Consider the following 20,198-nt stretch of genomic DNA (forward strand, 5'->3'; position numbering starts at 1 on the left):
AGATCCTGCACAGGAGAGAAGAGCCCTCAAACACCTAGCTTTGAAAACCAACAGGGAGTGGGGAGAACACATCCAGGAAAACTATAAAACTTTATAGTTTTATGGCTTTATGGAGGGAATGGAAAACCTGCTCTTAGAGGGCCCATGTGTAGACTCAATTGACCCAAAAACTAGCCCCAAAACACCAGATTAAAAAGTGCATGGACCATAGATAAAGGGGATGCATTTAGTAATATTGGAGTATCTACCAGAGAAGGAGGAACCAGTTGGGACATTCCCCAGGGACTGAGACACTGGCAGGAGCCGTTTTTGCAATCTTGCCAGCACTGGCAGGCACCATTTTGAAACTACTCTCCCTTTAACTGTCAGCACCAGGGGTCAAACCCCACTGAGAGCCCTGCCCAGCCCCGTTCCTTGGCTCGCCGGTAGCTTTGCCCACCAGCACTCTGCGGCAGTCATGGCATCACCACAACAGGACGGCACAAGCAGCCCACATAGGAGACACCCCTAGAGCACCTGGCTCTGTTGGCTGGGAGGGATTGTGCTTCCGACCTCAACAGGGTGTCTCTTACATAAGGCCACTCTGTTAAGGCTGAAAAAGGTAGCTGATTTACCTAACACTAAGAAATGAACGCAGAGAATTAGACAAAATGAGACAGAGGAATATGTTCCAATTGAAAGAACAAGACAAACCCTCAGAAAATGAACTCAACAAAATTGAGATAAGCAATCCACCTGATAAAAGAGTTCAAAGTAATGGGCATATAAATGCTTACCAAGCTCATAAGAAGAATGGGTGAACACAGCAAGAACTTCAACAAGGAGATGATAGAAAATATAAGAAAGTACCAAACGGAAGTTATAATTGAACTGAAAAATACACTAGAGGGGTTCAATGGCAGACTGAATGAGGTAGAGGAGTGAATCAGTGAACTGGAGACAAAGTAATGGACTCACCCAGACAAAGCAGCAAAATGAGAAAAGAATTTTAAAAAGTGAAGATATCTTAGGAAGCCTTTGGGACAACATTAAGCAAAATAACATTCCCACTATAGGGGTCCCAGAAGTAAGAGAGAGAGAGAAAGGGTCAGTATGGCAATTCCTCAAAAAATTAAAAATAGAACTATCATATGACCCAGCTATTCCATTTCTGTGTATTTATTCAAAGAACATGAAAATACTGATTGACAAAAGATATATGTACCCCTATATTCATTGCAGCATTATTTACAATAGCCAAGATTGGAAGTAACCTAAGTGTCCATTGATTGATAAATGGATAAAGAAATTGTGGTATACAATTGTCCCTTGAACAACACAGGTTTGAACCGTACAGGTTTACTTGTACTCAGATTTTTTTCAATAAATATAGTACCTATATTTTCTTTTTAGAGATCTTTAACTGTGGGGAAAAGTTTGTATTCAATTAGAGATCACAATATGTGGAATCAAAGGATCTAAAGTTTAAGTCCTGATTCTATCCGAACTGTTTCTGCTTCCTGCCCTTGGGTGAGTCATTTATCCACTTCTTTGTTTTTGAGGTAGAGATAGCAGTACTCATATTTTGATTGCAAGGGGGGGGACGGTCAGTGCCCCTAACCTCTGAGTTGCTCAGGGGTCAACTATACACACACACACACACACACACATATATGTATACACACATACACACACACACAAAGAAATACTACTCAGCCATTAAAAAAATGAAATCCTGCCATTTGTGACAACACAGATGGACCTTGTTGGTATTATACTAAGTGAAATGAGCCAGAGAAAGACAAATACCATATAATTTCACTAATATGTGGAATCTAAAAAAACAAAACAAAACAAATGAACAAACAAAATAAAACAAAAACAAACTCATGTATACAGAGAACAGATTAGTTGTTACCAGAGGGGAAGAGGTTGAGGAGTGGGTGAAATGGGTGAAGGGGGTCAACTGTATGGTGATGGATGGTAACTAAGCTCGTGGTGGCGATTACTTTGAAGTGTATACTGATGTCAAATTATAATGCTGTACACCTATAACATATTCTTATATATGTAAGTTTTCTCAAAAACCTGTAAACTTTCCTCCTAAGATCAGAACAAAACAAGGAAGTCAACTCTCCCTACTTTTGTTCAATAGCATACTGGATATTCTAGCAAGGGGAGTTAGGCAAGAAAAAAAAAAAAAGGGAACTAGAAAAGGGGGGAAAATTTAATGCCATCTCCTGGAAGTTGCACGTACCTCTTCTGCTAACATTGCATTAGCCAGAACATAATTACATAACTGCACATAACTTCAAGTTATGAAATGAAGTATTCTTGGAAAGCTTGTGCCTATTTAAAATTTAGGGCTTTCATTTTTGAAGAAGAAAGGGATAAAAGGTACTGGGAGACAACTGTCAGTCTCTTCCATATTTATTAAATGCACATCAAAAAAGCAATTAGCTATTTTAAAATCCTTTCTTTCTTTTTTCTTTCTTTCCTTCCTTCCTTCTTTCCTTCCCTTTCCTTTCCCCTTCCCCTTCCCTCTCCCCCTCCCTTCGTTCATTCCTTTTTTTTTTTTTTCTTTTTAACACATGGATTGCAAAGTTTAAAAAGGTGGTCAATCTAAATGCAATATAGCCCCCTGAATTGGATCTTGGAACAGAAAAAGGACGTTAGTGGAAAAACTAGTGAAATTCAAATTTTACTTAATAATATTGTACTAATATTAATAAATAAAAACTAATAATTTTGTAAATGTTCCAGGGTTATGCAAGATGTTGACATTAGTGGAAGCTGGGCAAAGAATATACAGGAACTCAGTATTATCTTTGTGTACTTCAATAAATCTAAAATTACTTCAAAAGTTAAAAGAATGATTGCTAATATTCAATGATGAGGAGTTTGGAAAATTGGAGAGAATTCTCATGAACTCTTGGTGGTGATATATGTTAATACAGCCTGTTTTTAGAGAACAATTAAGCAGTATTTATAAAATTAAATGGTTTATGTATTTTCATTGAGAAAATCTACTTCTAAGATTTTCTCTTATAGAAACTTGAATGCCAGCTTTAGAAATCTCTTTTCCCTTTTAAAATAATTCAGAATAATTCCTCCCAATGAATGTAGGAGGTTGCCAGAGAGAGGAATGTTTGGTTTTATAATTTCAGGGATTAAACAATCCATAGTATGGTTAATGTTTGAAGCATGTAGAATGGAAATGAAGTTCCTGGAGTGGAGTTGTTTAAATATTTAAGTTGCTAGGCTTTTGACTGGAGAAATAACAGATCTGAAAGGCAGTGGGGAACATTAAGGACCAGATGCCACATTTGGATGTTGAGAAGATGAGTGGCTTCCATCTGAGGGGGCTGCAGGGTAACTTTCCACTTTATACAAGGAGGTACAAGAACGATCATTGAAAGGGAAAAGGATTTACTAAGGTTTTAAAATTTTGGAATGGAAGTTTCCTCAGCACGATAGAAAGATTTGAGCGGGTACATAGCAGTGGTAGTTTGGGTCAGGGAACTAAAGTTTCAGAGAGATTGGAGGGTCAGAGAGACTGCATTTTTAGCAGTGATTAAGAACACAAATATGAGGTTGCAGTAACTACTATTGTGGTGGAATATCCTGAGGCATTAGAGGTAGTCCTGCTTTCAGGGAATCTGACTAGTCATACTCTCTTCATCCTGGTCATTTGCACATGTCCTTTCTTTGGTCTGGAACCTCTGTCTCTTTTTCTCCCTTCTCCAGCTGGTTCAGACACTATGTCTGGATCTAAATATAACTTTCTCCAGGAAGACTTAGCATGTGTACTTTTTCTCTGGCAGTCCTTTTCACAATTGCTCACTGACTTCTTTGTATCCTCAACTGTACCTTAAGCTCCGGCAGGGAAAAGATAACAGCTTTCTTGCTGAAGGTTCAGCCTGTATGTAATCATCCCATGACTTGTACTATATAGGTATTTACTAATTTTTCAGATTTGTTATAAAATTTAATTACAGTTTACAAAAGAATTCAACACATTTTCTTTAAAGAATAAGCGCCACTACTGCAATGTATGATTTGATTCCTGTATATTTCATTTACGGCCCTTTGTGACACGGTATTTCCCCATGTTACAAACATTACCACTCAGTGTATATCTGGGGAATAAATGAATCAATTGAATCGGCTTCATTCAAATCTTCCTCTATCCTTGATATATAAACATTTAGAAAGTATTAATACTGCTCAGATTCTAACATTTTAACATTGTTTTTAAACATTGTTTTTAAAAATAATTAACCTGTATGTGAATAAACGTGGCGTTTGAAACTGTTGAAGGCCTGACATCCGATTGTACATACTCTCCTCATATTTTTACGGATTTAAAAATTCTCCTTATAAAATAAATTATCTAAATGTATGCAAGGCAGTATTCCACATTCATGGGGCCACACATCCTGCTCCATCTTGTCAGACACAAAAATTGGCCTTCCACGGATTTGGACTGAGGGCCAGGCCTCAGGGACTTATTGGCCGAGAGTCTAGAACTCTCTACTCCCCCCTCCCACTGCTCCGCTCCTCTTGGCTCCCTCTCGCCTTCCGTTCGGTTCCTTCCGGCTCCGTTCGGCTCCTCCTCCCTGAGGGAGAGCGGAGGCGAGGCCGGCGCACGCGCCCTCGGCCCCTGCTGCTCTTAGGGCCGCTCTCTGCCTGGTGTTTTCACTTCCTTCTCTTCAGAGCTGTATCCGGGTCGTTGTTTTCCCTATTGTTTTAGGCAACCGGCCTCGGATTGTGTAAATTCTGAGTCTTTTGTTGCTTTTGTTGCAGGCTAATAAAGTTTTTCTTTCGTTTATTTTTTTTCTAAGAGTTTAAACAGGGGAAGTTAACTCCCCAGGGCTGCCGGGTTAGCCGCGCTGCCTGGGCCGGAGGGCGCCTTTGGCCGGGGAAGCGCCAAAGGAAGCCGCGCTAGCGGCCGGGGTCCGTTCTGCGAGGACCAGGGGCCGGGGGGCGGGAGGGGAACCGCGGGGCTGCACCTGGGGCGCCCCGGTCTGGTCCGCGGCGCCGCCTATTTTTAATAGCATCTTTTGGACTCGTTTACCTTGGTCTCAGTCCTCGACCTCGGCGCTGCCTGGGCTCTCGCAGCCTCTCCCTAGGTCTACTCCAAACGACCACCTCGGATTCCTTAGTAAGTGTGTCGGAGGCGTCCGCGGGGCGAGAGGTCCATTTCAGTCCTTCTAGAAGTCAGGACCGGCTGGAGCAGGGCGGGGGTGGGAGTGTCCTGCGGGAAGCTGGACCCTTCGTGGACCTCCGCCTCCACGGTCCGTGGGAATGAACATAGCTTCTCATACTCCCTGGGCTTTGCAATTTCTATTGACTGTTACGATGTCTCAGTGAGGGATTACAAGCGAGTTTCAGAAGCAAGATGTTTAAGAGGGCCAGTTTCGATTTTGGTCGGCTTGGGTTCGTCTTTGCTGCACCTCGGGGCTGGAGCTGCCCGTGGAGCTGCCCGGCCCTCCCCAGCCAGTGTTCCCACCCCAACCTTCCCCCACACCTTTTGCTGAGAACTGAATTAAGACAGAGATTTGCACCACCTGCACGAGGTCATCTGTACCTTCCCTCAGTACCACAGCTCTCCCCCGTGCTTGCCGTGATTATGAATGACGGTGTCATGTTTTTCTCTTAACAGTGGATCGCAGCTCCAAGAGGAGGCAGGTGAAGCCTTTGGCAGCTTCTCTGCTAGAAGCTCTCGATTATGATAGTTCAGATGACAGTGATTTTAAAGTTGGAGATGCTTCAGGTAAATGTTTCCTTCTCGCTTCCCTTTTCCCAGCTTTCTGCAGTTGAGCTGATTTTCAGACTTTTCTTAAAAAGAATCCGTTTAATTAAAATGCCAATATAAAGTTAAAGCACATAAACTTTATTTTGTCTGTTTATTTCCCACCTTTCCCTAAGATCGTATCACTAGATACTGTCACTGCTTCTGGTTTTTTGATATTTACTTAGATAATTATCAGAGAAGGCCTTATTCCAAAGATGCAGTAAATACTGTAAATCACCTATACCTTATTAAAAAACAAACAGAAAGATACAAAGATGCAAAAGTGTTTTCTCTGTTCTTTACTTTAAAATATATTCATGCTTATTTTATGGACAGAGGGGAAAAAAAATCTAGAGATATCCTGAAGTAGAGTGACATCCTGAGAATAACATGAGCCATGAACAGCCCAGGAACAGAGTTCTTCTCTTTTCAGATCACTTGGCATCCTCTTGAGGGGAGTTTTGCTTTTTGTCTGTTAGCTCCTTTACCAGAATAGAATTGACCAAAAAAAGTTGTACTTTGGTAGGTGCTGGATCTTGTGGATTGGGCCTTTTAAAAATATGAGGTACAAAGTATGCGTGCTTGCTTGTTATATTTTGTGATTTTAAGAACAATAGACTTCTTTAAAGAGTCGTATATTCACATGGTACAAAATTGAAAAACAGAAAAGTGTGGTTTTCCTTTTATCTTCTGTTCATTGTAACACACACACGGACACATACATACATAAAGTTTTCATTGCAGGAATCTGAGAAATACAAATTATGTTTAAATATTTTATGTGAAAAATACAAATACATGAACAATAAAAATTACTTAATTCTGTCCCTTTTGACAGAAATTTAAATAAAGTGAGAAATTAGAGCCCTTTCAGTCTTATCTTTTTAACAGTTTTAAAATATTCTTCCAGAGAATTTTTGTTGCTTAGTCATATCTCTCTCCTTTCCTCTGGTTTTTCTTTTTCTTTTCTTTCTTTCTTTCTTTTTTTTTTTTTTTTCTGTTCGGTATGGTAGGAAGGGATGAAATTTGGTTGTGTTTTGTTACTATTTTACTTTTAATGGCATCAGCAAGCAGAATTTGCATTGTGATTTACCAAGAACTTTTTGTTTCCACAATCTCATTTAATTTTTACAGTAACTCTGTGGAGGAGATATTATTTGACAGATAACAGGGGCACTGAGTTTAAGGAATTTGCATGAGGCCACTTAGGCCTAAATGGATCTAATCCAATTATTTCGACTCCCAACATTTAGAATCTTTTTATTGCTTAGATCCTAAAAGTAGATAGGTGTAATCTTAAATTGAAACTACTTACTTACTGTATCAAGGTGACTAATTGAGGTTACTTCCAACAATCAAAAGTTAAGTTTATCTTGATCAATTTTTTTAAAACTTTACTTCTCAGCTCTTTCATCTCCCATTTCGTTTACTGTTGTTTGGTACTTCCAAAGAAGAGAAAGAAAGGGAAGGTAAAGGAAGTAAAATTCAAACCTATTTTAGTGCTCTTGGTGAAAACCTTGGCAGAAAAGAATATTCTTGGCTAGAATGTAGCTTTGGTTTGTCATGGTTGAGATTGTAAACTGACAAAAATAGTTAGGTCTCAGAAGTTATGACTTAATTTGAATACCATTAGGGAAAAACTCCAAAGCTTAATTTCTTTAGGTATTCCATAATTGTTTTTATGAAAATAAATCCTGACTTTGTATATAATTTTTCTCTTTGTTTATTGACATGTATCACTTCCCTTTACAAGGGTTAAAACAATCTAATGATACAAATTACTTTCTCAAAATAATGTTTGGTATCAAGCAAATTAGAAACTCCTGACCTTGTTAAAGCTTAATCATGGTTGATGGGAATTATCTGTTACTTGTGACAGTGGTAGAATGAGTTTCGTTAGTTTTTTTGAATCTCCTAAAAGCACTCAAAAATGTATACTTTCTGTTACCTAGTCTGCTATACTTGTAATTTACTTCCTGGGCCCCAAAGGTCACAAATTTATTTGTGTAGTTCTTGATATGTTATCATAACTGAGAGTTTAGAAGAGAATGATTTTGTTTGAAATAGGTATTAGTAGAAATTGAGTTGTATTTTACACTCTTGGTTAAGGTGCATTGTTGTCTCCCATAGCTGAGATGTTGGCTTACTCTAGATTACCAGTGTTTCCTGTTTGAATCCTTTCTCGTGTCTGTGTAAGACAGTTGGACTCTTACAGGAAATAAGACATTAGACTTATCACTGTTTTCCAAACATGCTGAAGTTGTGGGATCCCAACCCTATTTAGTAATAGGTGATTAAACTGGAGGTGGAGAAATAATAGCTAAATAATCATCTTTAATGATAGCTAATAATAATCTTTCTGATCATAGCTTCTTTCAGAACAATCTGTAGACATGACTAACTCAGTGAACTACTGACTTCCTTCAAACTTAATGTTAAAATGGTTAGATTAGTGGCCCTCAAGTTTTAACTGATTCTGTGCATCAGTTTATTCTGATTTTCATTTTGAATTCTGAAATTCTGACGACAAAACTTTATATTTCTGTTTGGCTTTAAGAATAAATATAGAGGGACTTCCCTGGTGGTCCAGTGGTTAAGACTCTGAGCTTCCGGTGCAGGCGGTGTGGGTTCCATCCCTGGTTGGGGAACTAAGATCCTACATGCCGCAGAGTGCAGTCAAAAAGTAAATAAATAAATAAACAAGAATAAATATAGACATTTCTGAAAAGTTATTACCCTTGCTGATAGACATTATTTTTGTGCTTCTCAGATGATAACATAGAGAAAGATAAATATTATTCAAAAATGACCTGCCAATAAGATTAGCAGGTGATTATAAAGAGTTAATAATTATCAGGTTCTACCTTTAGAAAATTGTGAACTAAAAATAGATCATCTTTTATTTTATCTTTAATGTGAAAGTAGGGCTAAATTTCTCATTTTTGATTGAGGACAGTCAATAAATACATTTTCAAATGAGTCCTAAAACAGTGTGTAAGTGTATTAGAGTTATGGTGGTAACCACCAGAAGAACTGTATGTAGAAAAGTGAGCTGGTACCATATGAAATTATCAGCTTTATAGGTCTAACACAGTTGATTATTGGCAGTTTCATGGTTTGGCCTAGTTAAAGTGGTTATATTTGAGACTTGGACTTAAGATTGGGTATAGGATAGGAGATACTTAAGATAGGATTGATTACATTTAGTAATCTAGATAATGAATGATTATGAAAATCAGTGCATATATTACTTTTATTAAACAAGACAAAATAGCAGTGCTGTGTCTTCCCAACCCCCTAGCCAAAGTAAGATGGCTAATTTTAGATCTTGAGCCATAGTTTAGTTGGTCCAAATTGCCAGAAAGCAATTTAACTGGAAGAGTCAGGCTGAGAGTTTGCCTTGGTAGTATTTTGTGCTTAACTTCATTTGGCTAAATGGATCAAGATATGTTCATTGACCAACTGTAGCTTTGTTTAAAAGCACTTTGCTGGACGTTATGGTGAATTCACAAAGAAATAATGATAATGTTAGAATAATTAAATAAAATAGCAGATAGATGTTATAAGGCATGATCAATCACTTGTGTAGTTCAAGTCTTTCAGAGGAGATGGGACTACTTGAGACTGGATTTACAATGATTCTTTGAGGAGATGAGACTTGAACTAGGAAATGAAAGAGAAGCAACCTAGGTAGGGGAAACATTAGGTGTTAAAAATGTGGAGGATGGAAAATATCGTTTATCCATGGAGATCAGGTTTCGAGTAAAAGCGCAGTAGAAGAGATGAGCCTGGGGAAGTAGAATGAGGTCAAATTGAGGTCTTACATGCTAGACCAGTGTTTCTCAATCTCAGCAATATTGGCATTTTGAGTTGGTTAAATCTTTGTTGTGAAGGCTTGTCTTTTGTATTGGAGGATGTTTAGCAGCATCCCTGTCTTCTACCTACTCAATGCTAGTAGCACTTACTGTACCTAACCCCTACCCTAACCCTGCCCTTTTGTGGCAACCACTGTCTCTAGACATTGCCAGATGTTTTCTGTGGGAAAAATTGTACCCACTTGAGAACCACTGGTTTAGATCTCTAAGAAGATGTAAAATGACACAGCTGGAACTGGAGTCAGAAGTAGAAGATGAGTTGTGTTCACTGATTGGCTTTTTAGAAAGAGATATACTAGATGAGTTAAAAATGTTTCCAAGATGATAACTGAATAGTAGACTGGTGATCTGTCTGTTATCTGTTATATATATTTATAATCCTAAATACTGTTGCACCAGATCAATAAACAGAATAGTTAAATAATTAAGGTTGATGAACAAAGATGATTTTTTATATTGCAAAGTTAACATAAAACTCTGAATTAAATCATATTGATTTTATTATTTAATATTTATCATGGGGGAAACTTAAGCATTGAATATTGTGAAGGGATTCTTGAAGGTTGGTTTCTAAAAATCTCTGTAATTGTAAAACATTTAACTGTCTGTTAGCTGAAATAGCTATTGCTTAGAGAGGTTTTGATATATTGTGTGTTTTTTTTTTTTTTTCTTTTGCGGTACGCGGGCCTCTCACTGTTGTGGCCTCGGCAGGCGGACTCTCAACCACTGCGCCACCAGGGAAGCCCTGATATATTGTGTTTGAGAAAGGTTACCTTTTATTTAACTGAATAGGAGGTAGGGATTTCCATTTTAAAGATTTTTCTTCTAATGTAAACATTTTTATTGTAGACTTAGAATTAACTCTGTTCTTATGCCTGAAATAGCTGTATTTGAAATATCTGGTTTATTTCTCTAGTCTGTTATTACTTTTTTCTTTTATTTAAGGTTGTAAGAGTGATGGATTTGAAACGTTGTTTGAGTTGGTAGGAATGGGAAATTTTTCATTACAGTCTACAAAAATAGAATTATAGACAGCCAAGGACAGTGATTTTCTCATTGTCATTATTACTAAGTAGTGCCATAACTAAATATTGTTTATCTCCATCCCTCAAGTGTGTATGTACCAAAAAGAACTTATGACTAATCAGTTGAAGAAGTTATTTTTCAGAAATCAAAGAAAGATAAAATTTGATATATTCCTGATCCCAGCAGTTGGAGTATGGAGAATGTGATATATTTGGAGAATGAAGGGTTGGGTAAGCTACTAGGATTTAATTTGTGGAAAAATCTCACATTCTTCTAATAATGTTAACAAATATAAAGCATTTAAATCTTTTTAAAATCCTGCTTTCTATTTAGGCATGATAACAAAACAAAATCAGAATCAAAGAGTATCAATTTCCCTGTACTTTTGAAAATAATCGATTGGCATTGGCAACAACAACCAAAGCAAAATTGCAGAAATTCTTGACATTCTGTAAAATTTACAACTAATAGGAAAGTTGGATTGGTCTCAGTTTTGATCAGGAGCCCACGTTTGTGCCCCACTTGATCGTTCTTTTATATCTACTGTTATGTTTTTATTGGTGAAAATTATTAGGAGTACTTTTTAGTTACTTAAGAAAAAATTCTACAAGGTTAATCCAGAGGAAAATTTCCTTTTCTCCATTTCCCAGGGCTGTTAATTATAGCATTGCTTGCTTTAGTCAGTGTGCACAAGGATCTATCTTTGCCTTAGAAGCGTTTGGTCAACTCTGCTTATTATTATATCCTTATCTAAAAATATCTAGGAACTATTATTTTTTACCAGGGGTATTTTTCTTGGTAGGTTGGATTTAATTGTTGTGAGTGGTATAAAAAAATCACTTCTTTTCCTAATGATTTGTAGAGCTGTTGGACTGAAAATAAGTCCCCTATTTGTAAGTGACATTGGGTCCACGCTCTTTTGGAAATTTAAGAAGCTCACAAATCCAAAGATGTTTCCTAAGTTTGGCATGAATTTATTTGATGGTAAAACCTGACTGGAACTGATAGGAGTTTATTTGTAGCATTTACTTATCATACTTGTAAATATTCATACTTTTCACTGCAGATGTAACGTATTTGATTACAGTACAGTACCATAGACCTCACTGGAGGTGTTAGTGTAATATATTGTGCATACACAATGCTACCTTTCTAAAATCTGAAAAAATCTAAATTCTGTAACATGTGTGGCTCCAAAATTCAGATAAGGGATTGTTGGCCTACATGATATTGCTCTTGTGTCCTTTACAAGATTGTTCAGGATGACAGTGTTTTGTCACAACAGTCCTGAATAAGATGTAGGCACCTGTATGATAATCTTGAGATTGACAGTGATTTTATAGGTTCGATCAACATCCACTAAATGTTAGTCTTTATTTTTTATGTGATTTAACTTGCAGGATTTTTTTCATCAGCCATTTTTAAAGGATTTCTGAGATATTTTAGAAACCAGATACTAATTACAGACAACTTTTTTTTACTTTGAACACCCAGGCAATTATAGAGGCTAACACTGGTTGAGTTAACAGAAATTAAAATGGTATGGAAACATGAATTTTTTTCACCATTTTATTATTAGCCTTATCTTGGTTATAGGTGCAAAATATTCATCACCCTACAGATTTTACTATTGATGTTGGCTACAACTTGACTGTGACTGGTTTGTTTCCCACTTCCTCCTGCTCCCCTTCCACCAATAACCCTCTCCACAAATATTTTAGATTTTTATTTATTTGATTATGTGTAAAGAGGATTAGAATGTTACTGAGCAGTGTTGGTCTAAGAGGGCCTGAGCTGCCCTAGACAGGAATGGAAGGCACTTGCTAGGAAGCTTATGGTCCTGCATGAACTCTTTAAAGTCCTCAGCCTATCTTTTTAGTGACTACTGTGCTTGCTCATTTCCGAGATGGATTAGGTTTTAAAAAAATGCATTAATCTCTTTCATTCTAGGGTCTGTAGTAGTTACTGCCTAGAATTTTTGGAAGTTTCGGTAACTCTTTTATTGATATGAACAGTATCCTGATAATCAGAAAAATTGATAACTTATCTTGCAACTTCCATTTTCTGTGCCATTGCTATTGTCTGTTTTTCACTTGTGTATTTGGTGATCCTAAAATTGATTGGTATATTAGGGATGTGGTACAAATTGACTGTCATAAATGTCTATGTTCATTTTTGCTGGGTAAAGAGCGAGATAAATGGAACAAAGTTTTTGGGTCATATTTTTCTTGTTCTGAATGTGACTCAGTGCATGTAAGTCCATATAATTTATGAAAGAAAGATGTAAGAGAAGAACAATTTGGTATGTATTACATTATCATAAAGTTAAAATCAAGTGCTCAATTTAAAAAGAAGCACATTTACTTTTCGAAAAAAATTGCCTCTAGGGTACCAAGTATAGCATGAGATGTATGACACAAAATAGTGGTCCTCGTTTTAAAGCATATTTTAATTTAGAGTTACATATATTCATCTTCATTAGTGCTATATTGAACTAGAACCATTATTCCAGCTTCATTGATTTATTTAATCAGGTTGGGAACGTCTACCATTCTTTGACTTAAATTTGTTTATATTGTTTTGCAAGTTATTCACAAATTTTGGTGGTTTCATTTGTGTCAGCGTTGTGTGTGTGTGTGTGTATGTATATACATATGTGTGGTTTTTTTTTTTCTCATATTTTCAACAGATTCTGAAGGGAGTGGTAATGGAAGTGAAGATCCTTCAAAGGACAGTGGAGAAGGTTCCTGTAGTGATTCTGAAGAAAATATTTTAGAGGAAGAACTGAATGAAGATATTAAAGTAAAAGAAGAACAACTTAAAATTTCTGCAGAGGAAGAAATACTATCATCAGAAAAACAGTTAATTAAAGTGGAAAAGAAGGAGGAAGAAGAGAATGGAGAGAGACCTAGAAAGAAAAAGGAAAAAGAGAAGGAGAAAGAAAAAGATAAAGAGAAGGAGAGAGAGAAGGATAAAGAAAAAGCAACAACATCTGATAACGTGGCTGCTTCTGCTGCTTCCACCACACCAGCCACAAGTCCTCCTGCTGCTAACACATCTCCTTCAGTCCCCACGACAACAACTACAGAGGAGCAAGTCAGTGAGCCAAAAAAGTGGAACCTGCGTCGCAACCGACCACTTTTGGATTTTGTATCCATGGAAGAGCTGAATGACATGGATGACTATGATAGTGAAGATGACAATGATTGGCGACCCACTGTAGTAAAAAGAAAGGGAAGATCTGCATCTCAGAAGGAAGGAAGTGACGGAGACAATGAGGATGATGAAGATGAGGGAAGTGGGAGTGATGAGGATGAGAATGATGAAGGCAATGATGAAGATCATAGCAGCCCTGCCAGTGAAGGGGGTTGCAAGAAGAAGAAGAGTAAAGTTCTTAGCAGAAACAGTGCTGATGATGAGGAACTGACCAATGATAGCCTGACACTATCTCAGAGCAAGAGTAATGAGGTAGATCAACCCAATTTTTATGATATCTGTCTGTCTGGGGAAAAGGGAATTCTTCTCTAAACCATTCTACCCGTTATATTAAGTGGCTTCCTTGAAATCCTGTTATAGACAGCTGTGGTAGTGAGTGAGCACCCTAAATGTAACATTTATTCATTTGGTCAGCCCGCCTTTATTGAGTATCTGCTGTTTGTCACCGTCCTCAAGGAGCTCACAATCACCGTCCTCAAGGAGCTCAGTCTCTATTCTTAGAGAAATATTTCTATATCCATACCCTTGGGAAATAGTAGAGTTTTCCTTTCCTTTTTCTGTCCTCTCACTCCATTGTTCATAGGACTGCTGAATGGTGCTGAGTGGATTATGAAAACAAAGGTCACCTTTCTTTCAACTTAGTTACATCCATATCCGCATAAAAATTTAGACTTTTAGAATACTTTTGAGCAGGGCAACAAACAACTTAATGATTGTCTCAGGCTTTTAGAGATTCATTTTAAAGGTTAATTCCTTTTTCAGTTGTAGCACCCATCTGAATAGTCACCAGATCTTTGCTTTAGATGTATGGGAGTAAATACAAACTATATATTTACATATTTTTAGTGAATAAGTTCTCTCTACAAAGAAATGAAAACAAACAAACATTTCTTATCCTAAAACAAACATTACTATCATAAAACTACAGTAATGACTCAGTTCTTCCACTTGAAGTTCTACTACTGAAAGTTAGGTTTATCCATTGGGCCCAAGATGCAACATTCAAGACTCTTCAGTCAAACACATTTGTGTCTCTTTGTCTGTGTGTTTATGTATATGTTTTTCTTCAAAAGAAAGATTGAGTTGTCGTCTTACATGTAGATGTACCTGTTACATCACATGTAGAATTATAATAAGTCTGTCATGCCATTAATGTGTTTATAGTCTTAAAAATTCACTTCTTTAACAAGCACTTATTTTTTTGTTTTTTCATATTATTGAAATAGGTTAAATTGGTAGAAAGATTTTCCTTCTATGCTTTATTCTTTTACATTTCTTCTGTTTACAAATTTTACATAGCAGTGATTTTCTATTTTAAGTTTCATTAAAAAATTTGGTGTTTTACCAAAATAATATATAGCAGATTAAGAGGTGTTGTATGTCAGTAGAGAAGAAGCAGTTTATATTTTACATTATAAACATTGGTTAACTTCCAGGTTGCCCATTTTCTTAAGAAGAACATTGCCTGATTCCAGTGCTTACCTAATTCCTATCTTTAGGTAAAGGAAAATCGTCATTTGGAATATAGTATTCATAATGATGTAGCACAGACAGTTCCATATTTCCAATTTAAGGAAACAGAAGTATGGAAAATCTAATTGTTCATACTTGATTTAAACATGTATCCAGTTTATTTTATAGCACTTAATACTAACCTGTATCTACTGACTAAGTTTACCTTCTGCAGTATCACGTTCTTCATTTTTATTAGCCTGACATTCATAAAAGGAGGCTGGCTAGGATAGAGGCAGTATGGATTAGATTTATGCTAAGATGTGGGGGAACACCTGCATATGTCTAGAAATTTGCCATGTAAAATGTATACAAATTATCCATTTGTTAATAATCTGTAATACATAACAAATTGCTTAAGAGGTTGTAGACTCTTCTTTATGATGCATTTAAAGGCCACATGTGCTGTTTAGTTTTTTTCCTACTAAACAGAAGAGATTTTAGTAAATAATGGGACTTTATTTATTTAGGTTAATAGTCCGAAAGGAATGAGATTCCAGGGCATTTCTTGGATAAGTGCCTTGATACAGTTGTCAAGAAGATCCTTCTTATAGTAACTAAATTAATTCCTTTTGTGTTAATTTATGTTAATTTTCCTTTTGCTCTACCCTATGCAGAAATGTAGAAGAATTTATGTAAGGTTAATTTTCCCTCAATAATATTCTACCTGAAAGCTTGATAACTGTTTTTTTCCAAGACTGTTATTCAAACTCTTCAATAATTTTTGATGATTCTAGTCCTATATAAATGTCATTTAAATTAGATATTAAATTTTAAGAAAGAACTAATCGAAATTATTTTATATTTCTAAATTTCCTGTTCTTATAATCTTGATTTTGTAAAAAAGATGACTAAAGGTAATCCTTGTTGTCTTCTGGCCAATGTTTGTAGTTTAATCTTCCTGGTTATTTTAGGTAGTGATACCTTGCCAAGTGTGCATTAGTTAATATGTATATATTTGATTATATTTGAAGTTTTATTTTTCTATGCTTTTACTTTGTTTTCAAATACTACTTTGTAATAGAGATAGCTGAAAATGTGGTTTTAGAATACATAATAGAATTGTATTTAGTCTATATGCAGGAAATTTTTTCTTGGATGCTATGTCAGGTGCTTTTGTAGGGATATGGTGTTGGGTATCATGTAAATGATGCCCAGGAACTTTCATAATTTTGAAATTTCTTAGGGGAATTTGACATGTTTTTTTTTGAGTGGAGGCCTTTTATAATTATTGGCTCTTAATGGTCTTACCATGCCTATGCTGTAGGCCTTGAAATGCTCTAGAGCAGTGGTTCTCAAACTATTTGGTTCAGGACACCTTTATAGTCTTAAAAATTGAGGACCCCGATTATTATTCATATAGGTTATATCTTTTGATATTTGCCATTTCCAGTTAAAACTCAGAAATTTAAAAAAATGAGATGTATAGAAACACAAAAGTTATTAGATTGATGACACCGTCACGTGTCATGTAACTTCTGGAAATCTTCACCATACACCATGAGAGAGAGTGAAAAGGCAAATATCCTTAGTATTTACCTTTTGGATCCCCTGGAAGAGAGTTCCCCAGACCACGCTTTGGGAACTACTGTTCTAGATTTGGGCATTTGATAGCCTGCATTTTCTTCACATGGGCATATACCTTTGTCAGTGGCATTACGGCATTTTAGTGCTATCTGAAACAATCCCATTGGAATATGGTTACATGTCTTTTTCAAACTTTTATCTTGAAGTTTTTGAAATTCACCAAGGTTATCTTGCCTTTAGTTTTCTGAAATAAATTTTTTGGGGAGGACTGTGTAGTATTTTCAGATAATGGTTCCCATTTTCAGGACTTTGAAACTAGAGCTTTGAATGAGAATTAGTATATGATAGAAAATCATCTCAGTATACATTTTCAGGTGGAAGTTTTTTGGGTTTTTTTTTCATAATGTTAAATAGATTAGATGTCTTGCCATGTGAAGAAATACCAATTGTCATCTGAATTTTGCTAATTAAAATGTAAACATTTTGCCAAAATTTTTAAATAGCCATTTCTTTTGGGGGCTTCTGACTTATTAATCATTTGTCTTTTTACACATTTCAAAATAAAACAAATTGCTCTAAAGCCTAAAAAAAATCAGTTTGTAACATTGTACAAAAATTACTTGAGATTCTTGAAAATTTAACCTTCTTTAAAAACTTCTAGGAAGAACTATTGGTCAAACTTGGTATAATAATTTTTTTCTCATTTTCAGAGCAATAGGATTCTTTTAATTCTGGTTTTATATGAAGGGTGCTGGAATTTCCTCCTATTAAACACACATATAGCTTAGTTAGAATTTACCCTGTTGTATATGTTATTTATAATAATCTTTGTGGAATACATATATAAATGAACACTAAACATATTTGAGAGCTGATAAAAAACATTGGGCAGAATCATTTTTGGTGTAAATTTTAAATCCCAAGGAGAAAAATGAAATAATTTACAATAAGGAGTCATTGATTTATTACTATAGTGCTCCATTTAATCTTAATAATTACCATTAGAGTCCATTAAATTATCCCATAGTATTAAAGTTATATCCTAGATGTGCCATTCAAAACCCATTTTCCCAAATTCTATTTTTATGTAAAAATCATATTTTCAAATGATGTATTTTGTGGTAAAAACTTTAGCTTAAATATTTTCTCCAGAAACTTGAAAAATGATATGTCTTTAGAAATACGCTATTAAAAATTGATACTAAATTGACTTTTGTATTCTGATCAGAAGTGCGCTTCAAGCCATGTTTGATCTATTGAAGACAACCTAGATAACTTTTTAAGAGGATGTATTGTTTAGATTTTCCCATTGAAACATTGTCAGCCATTTGGTTAGGGTAATATTGTAGGACTCTAAGTTATCCCCATTTCTATCTGTTTGTATTTAATGTCTAGTAAGAGTCTCAAATGATGGGGATCAGAGGGTCAAAATTGCCAGTTAATTTTGTTTTCTCTGCCTCTAAATGATAATATGTGTAGAGAGAAAATGGAATAGAGATAATTTAGACATTTACTGTTTTTCTGAGCAAAATGGCCAAATAGGAAAATAATAGAACTATCTGTTGATGCCAGTTTTTCTGATCCATAGACGTTTACTTGTGTCCCACATGGGTAAACCTTTTTTTTCAAGGGCTGATTAGTTGTAGTTCCACCAGGGAAATATTGGCAGAGCCCATAAACATGAATAGCCTCTCAGTCATCAAACTCTGGTTGTTTGCTAGATCTTTTTCTGCTCTGTGATTTTTTTTAACCTAGATGTGGTACTTTAAGAAAAAAATTTTTTGGACTTATCATGGGAAAATATTTAAAGTACCAGTGTTCACTGAGGCTTATAACCTTTCTTTTGGGGTTCCAAGGAAGATTCCCCAGTGTAATAAATGGTCAGCTCATGTTTCTCTTTTTGGACCACTTACAAAGAAGTACAGAGGAAAGGAGAATGGGAATGAACATTTATTGAGTACCTAGTATGTCTCAGGAACATTCTTGCCATACATTATCTTGTTAAGTCTCACAACAACCTGATGAGGTAGGTTTTATTTTTATCATCCCATTTTACAGATGAGAAAACTATAGCTTCGAGGTTCAATAGCTATTAAGTGAGAGCTGAGAATGAAACCCAAGAACATTTGATTTTAAGGCAAATGCTGTTACATTTGAAGCATTGCTAATGGGATGAAAATCTGGGCAGATTTTTGTTTTGCTCACTGTACTAAAGTACTTTAAAACATGAGTTTTCTTTTTAGGAAGTTTTAATTTTTATTTGCTAGCCATGTCCAAAGCCCCAAACTATTGATACTTTGGTTTTATAACAAAAAGGAGCAAAATACAAAATTTTAAAGTACTAGAATTCTCAAGAGAAATGATGCCTCCTTGTTAACTTTTGCATTCTTTTTTGATTTGTTTTTTACATTAGCTGCAAGTTTAGATTTATTACACAGAAAATATATTGAAAGAATGTTATTGTGACAGTCACGTGTCTTTCAAATGTTATTTACAAATTGCTATTGAAATGACTCTAAAGGTTATGTTTGGATATTGGTCAGTTTAAAAGAATATAGAAATATAAAAATGTTAACATGAAACAATATAGTTAATGTGTGATATGGAACTAATTTATTTTGTTTCTGAATATGGTTAGGTTCTTAAATGAAAATATATAGACTCAAGTGCCATCTTTTATTATATGTAATGCTGAGCCCAGTGTGTTAAATATGACAAGAATCGTCATCATGTTAATTTGTCATTTAAAGTTTAAATTCATAATGCCGAAGGTTTAAATTAAATGGAGCACACTCTTCCCTTTATTTTTTTATATTCATTAATACATCTTCCTTTCTCCTTTTATATTACAATTAACTAGGTATCTTTATTACCAGTTTTCACTAGATATTTCTTGACATAAACCTAATAGAGTACTCTGACTCTTCTAGCAATCAGTCAATCTGGATTCTTTTTTAGATGGTTTTCTGTACCTGTATACACAGATTTCCTATGCAGGCTTTCATGGATCTATCATCCAGTGGTTTGATGACCCTGGAAATTCTGGATTCCCCAGCACTAAAGGAGTGTAGTCTGTAATATGCCATCACATACATATTTGCTTATACGTTATCTTGATTTTTTTTAACTGTTTAATATGTGTGTGTCTTGTCTCCCCAAGATAAGATTATAAGCTTCCTAAGTGTAGGAAACATGTCTTATAGTTTTAAAACCCATATATAGGGTTAGTAATTACTTATGGGTTAATTTTTCCTTTCTTGTAGTTT

At 35.5% G+C, this 20,198-nt stretch overlaps 1 protein-coding gene across 2 annotated transcripts in view; it reads left to right on the plus strand.

The window, feature by feature from the left end:
* The first annotated feature begins 5,074 nt into the window (after window positions 1-5,074).
* Window positions 5,075-20,198, plus strand: part of PHF14 (PHD finger protein 14) — a 199,347-nt gene continuing 184,223 nt past the window's right edge. For both annotated transcript variants that reach the window (XM_082662390.1, XM_082662391.1), the window contains exons 1-3: window positions 5,075-5,143; window positions 5,645-5,755; window positions 13,367-14,145. In XM_082662390.1, the coding sequence (XP_082518516.1) occupies window position 5,143; window positions 5,645-5,755; window positions 13,367-14,145 (891 nt within the window). In that variant the 5' untranslated portion in view covers window positions 5,075-5,142. The remainder of the gene's footprint in view (window positions 5,144-5,644; window positions 5,756-13,366; window positions 14,146-20,198) is intronic.

Source organism: Grampus griseus (genome assembly GCF_964374135.1).
Source record: "Grampus griseus genome assembly, chromosome: 9".
Lineage (NCBI taxonomy): Eukaryota > Metazoa > Chordata > Mammalia > Artiodactyla > Delphinidae > Grampus > Grampus griseus.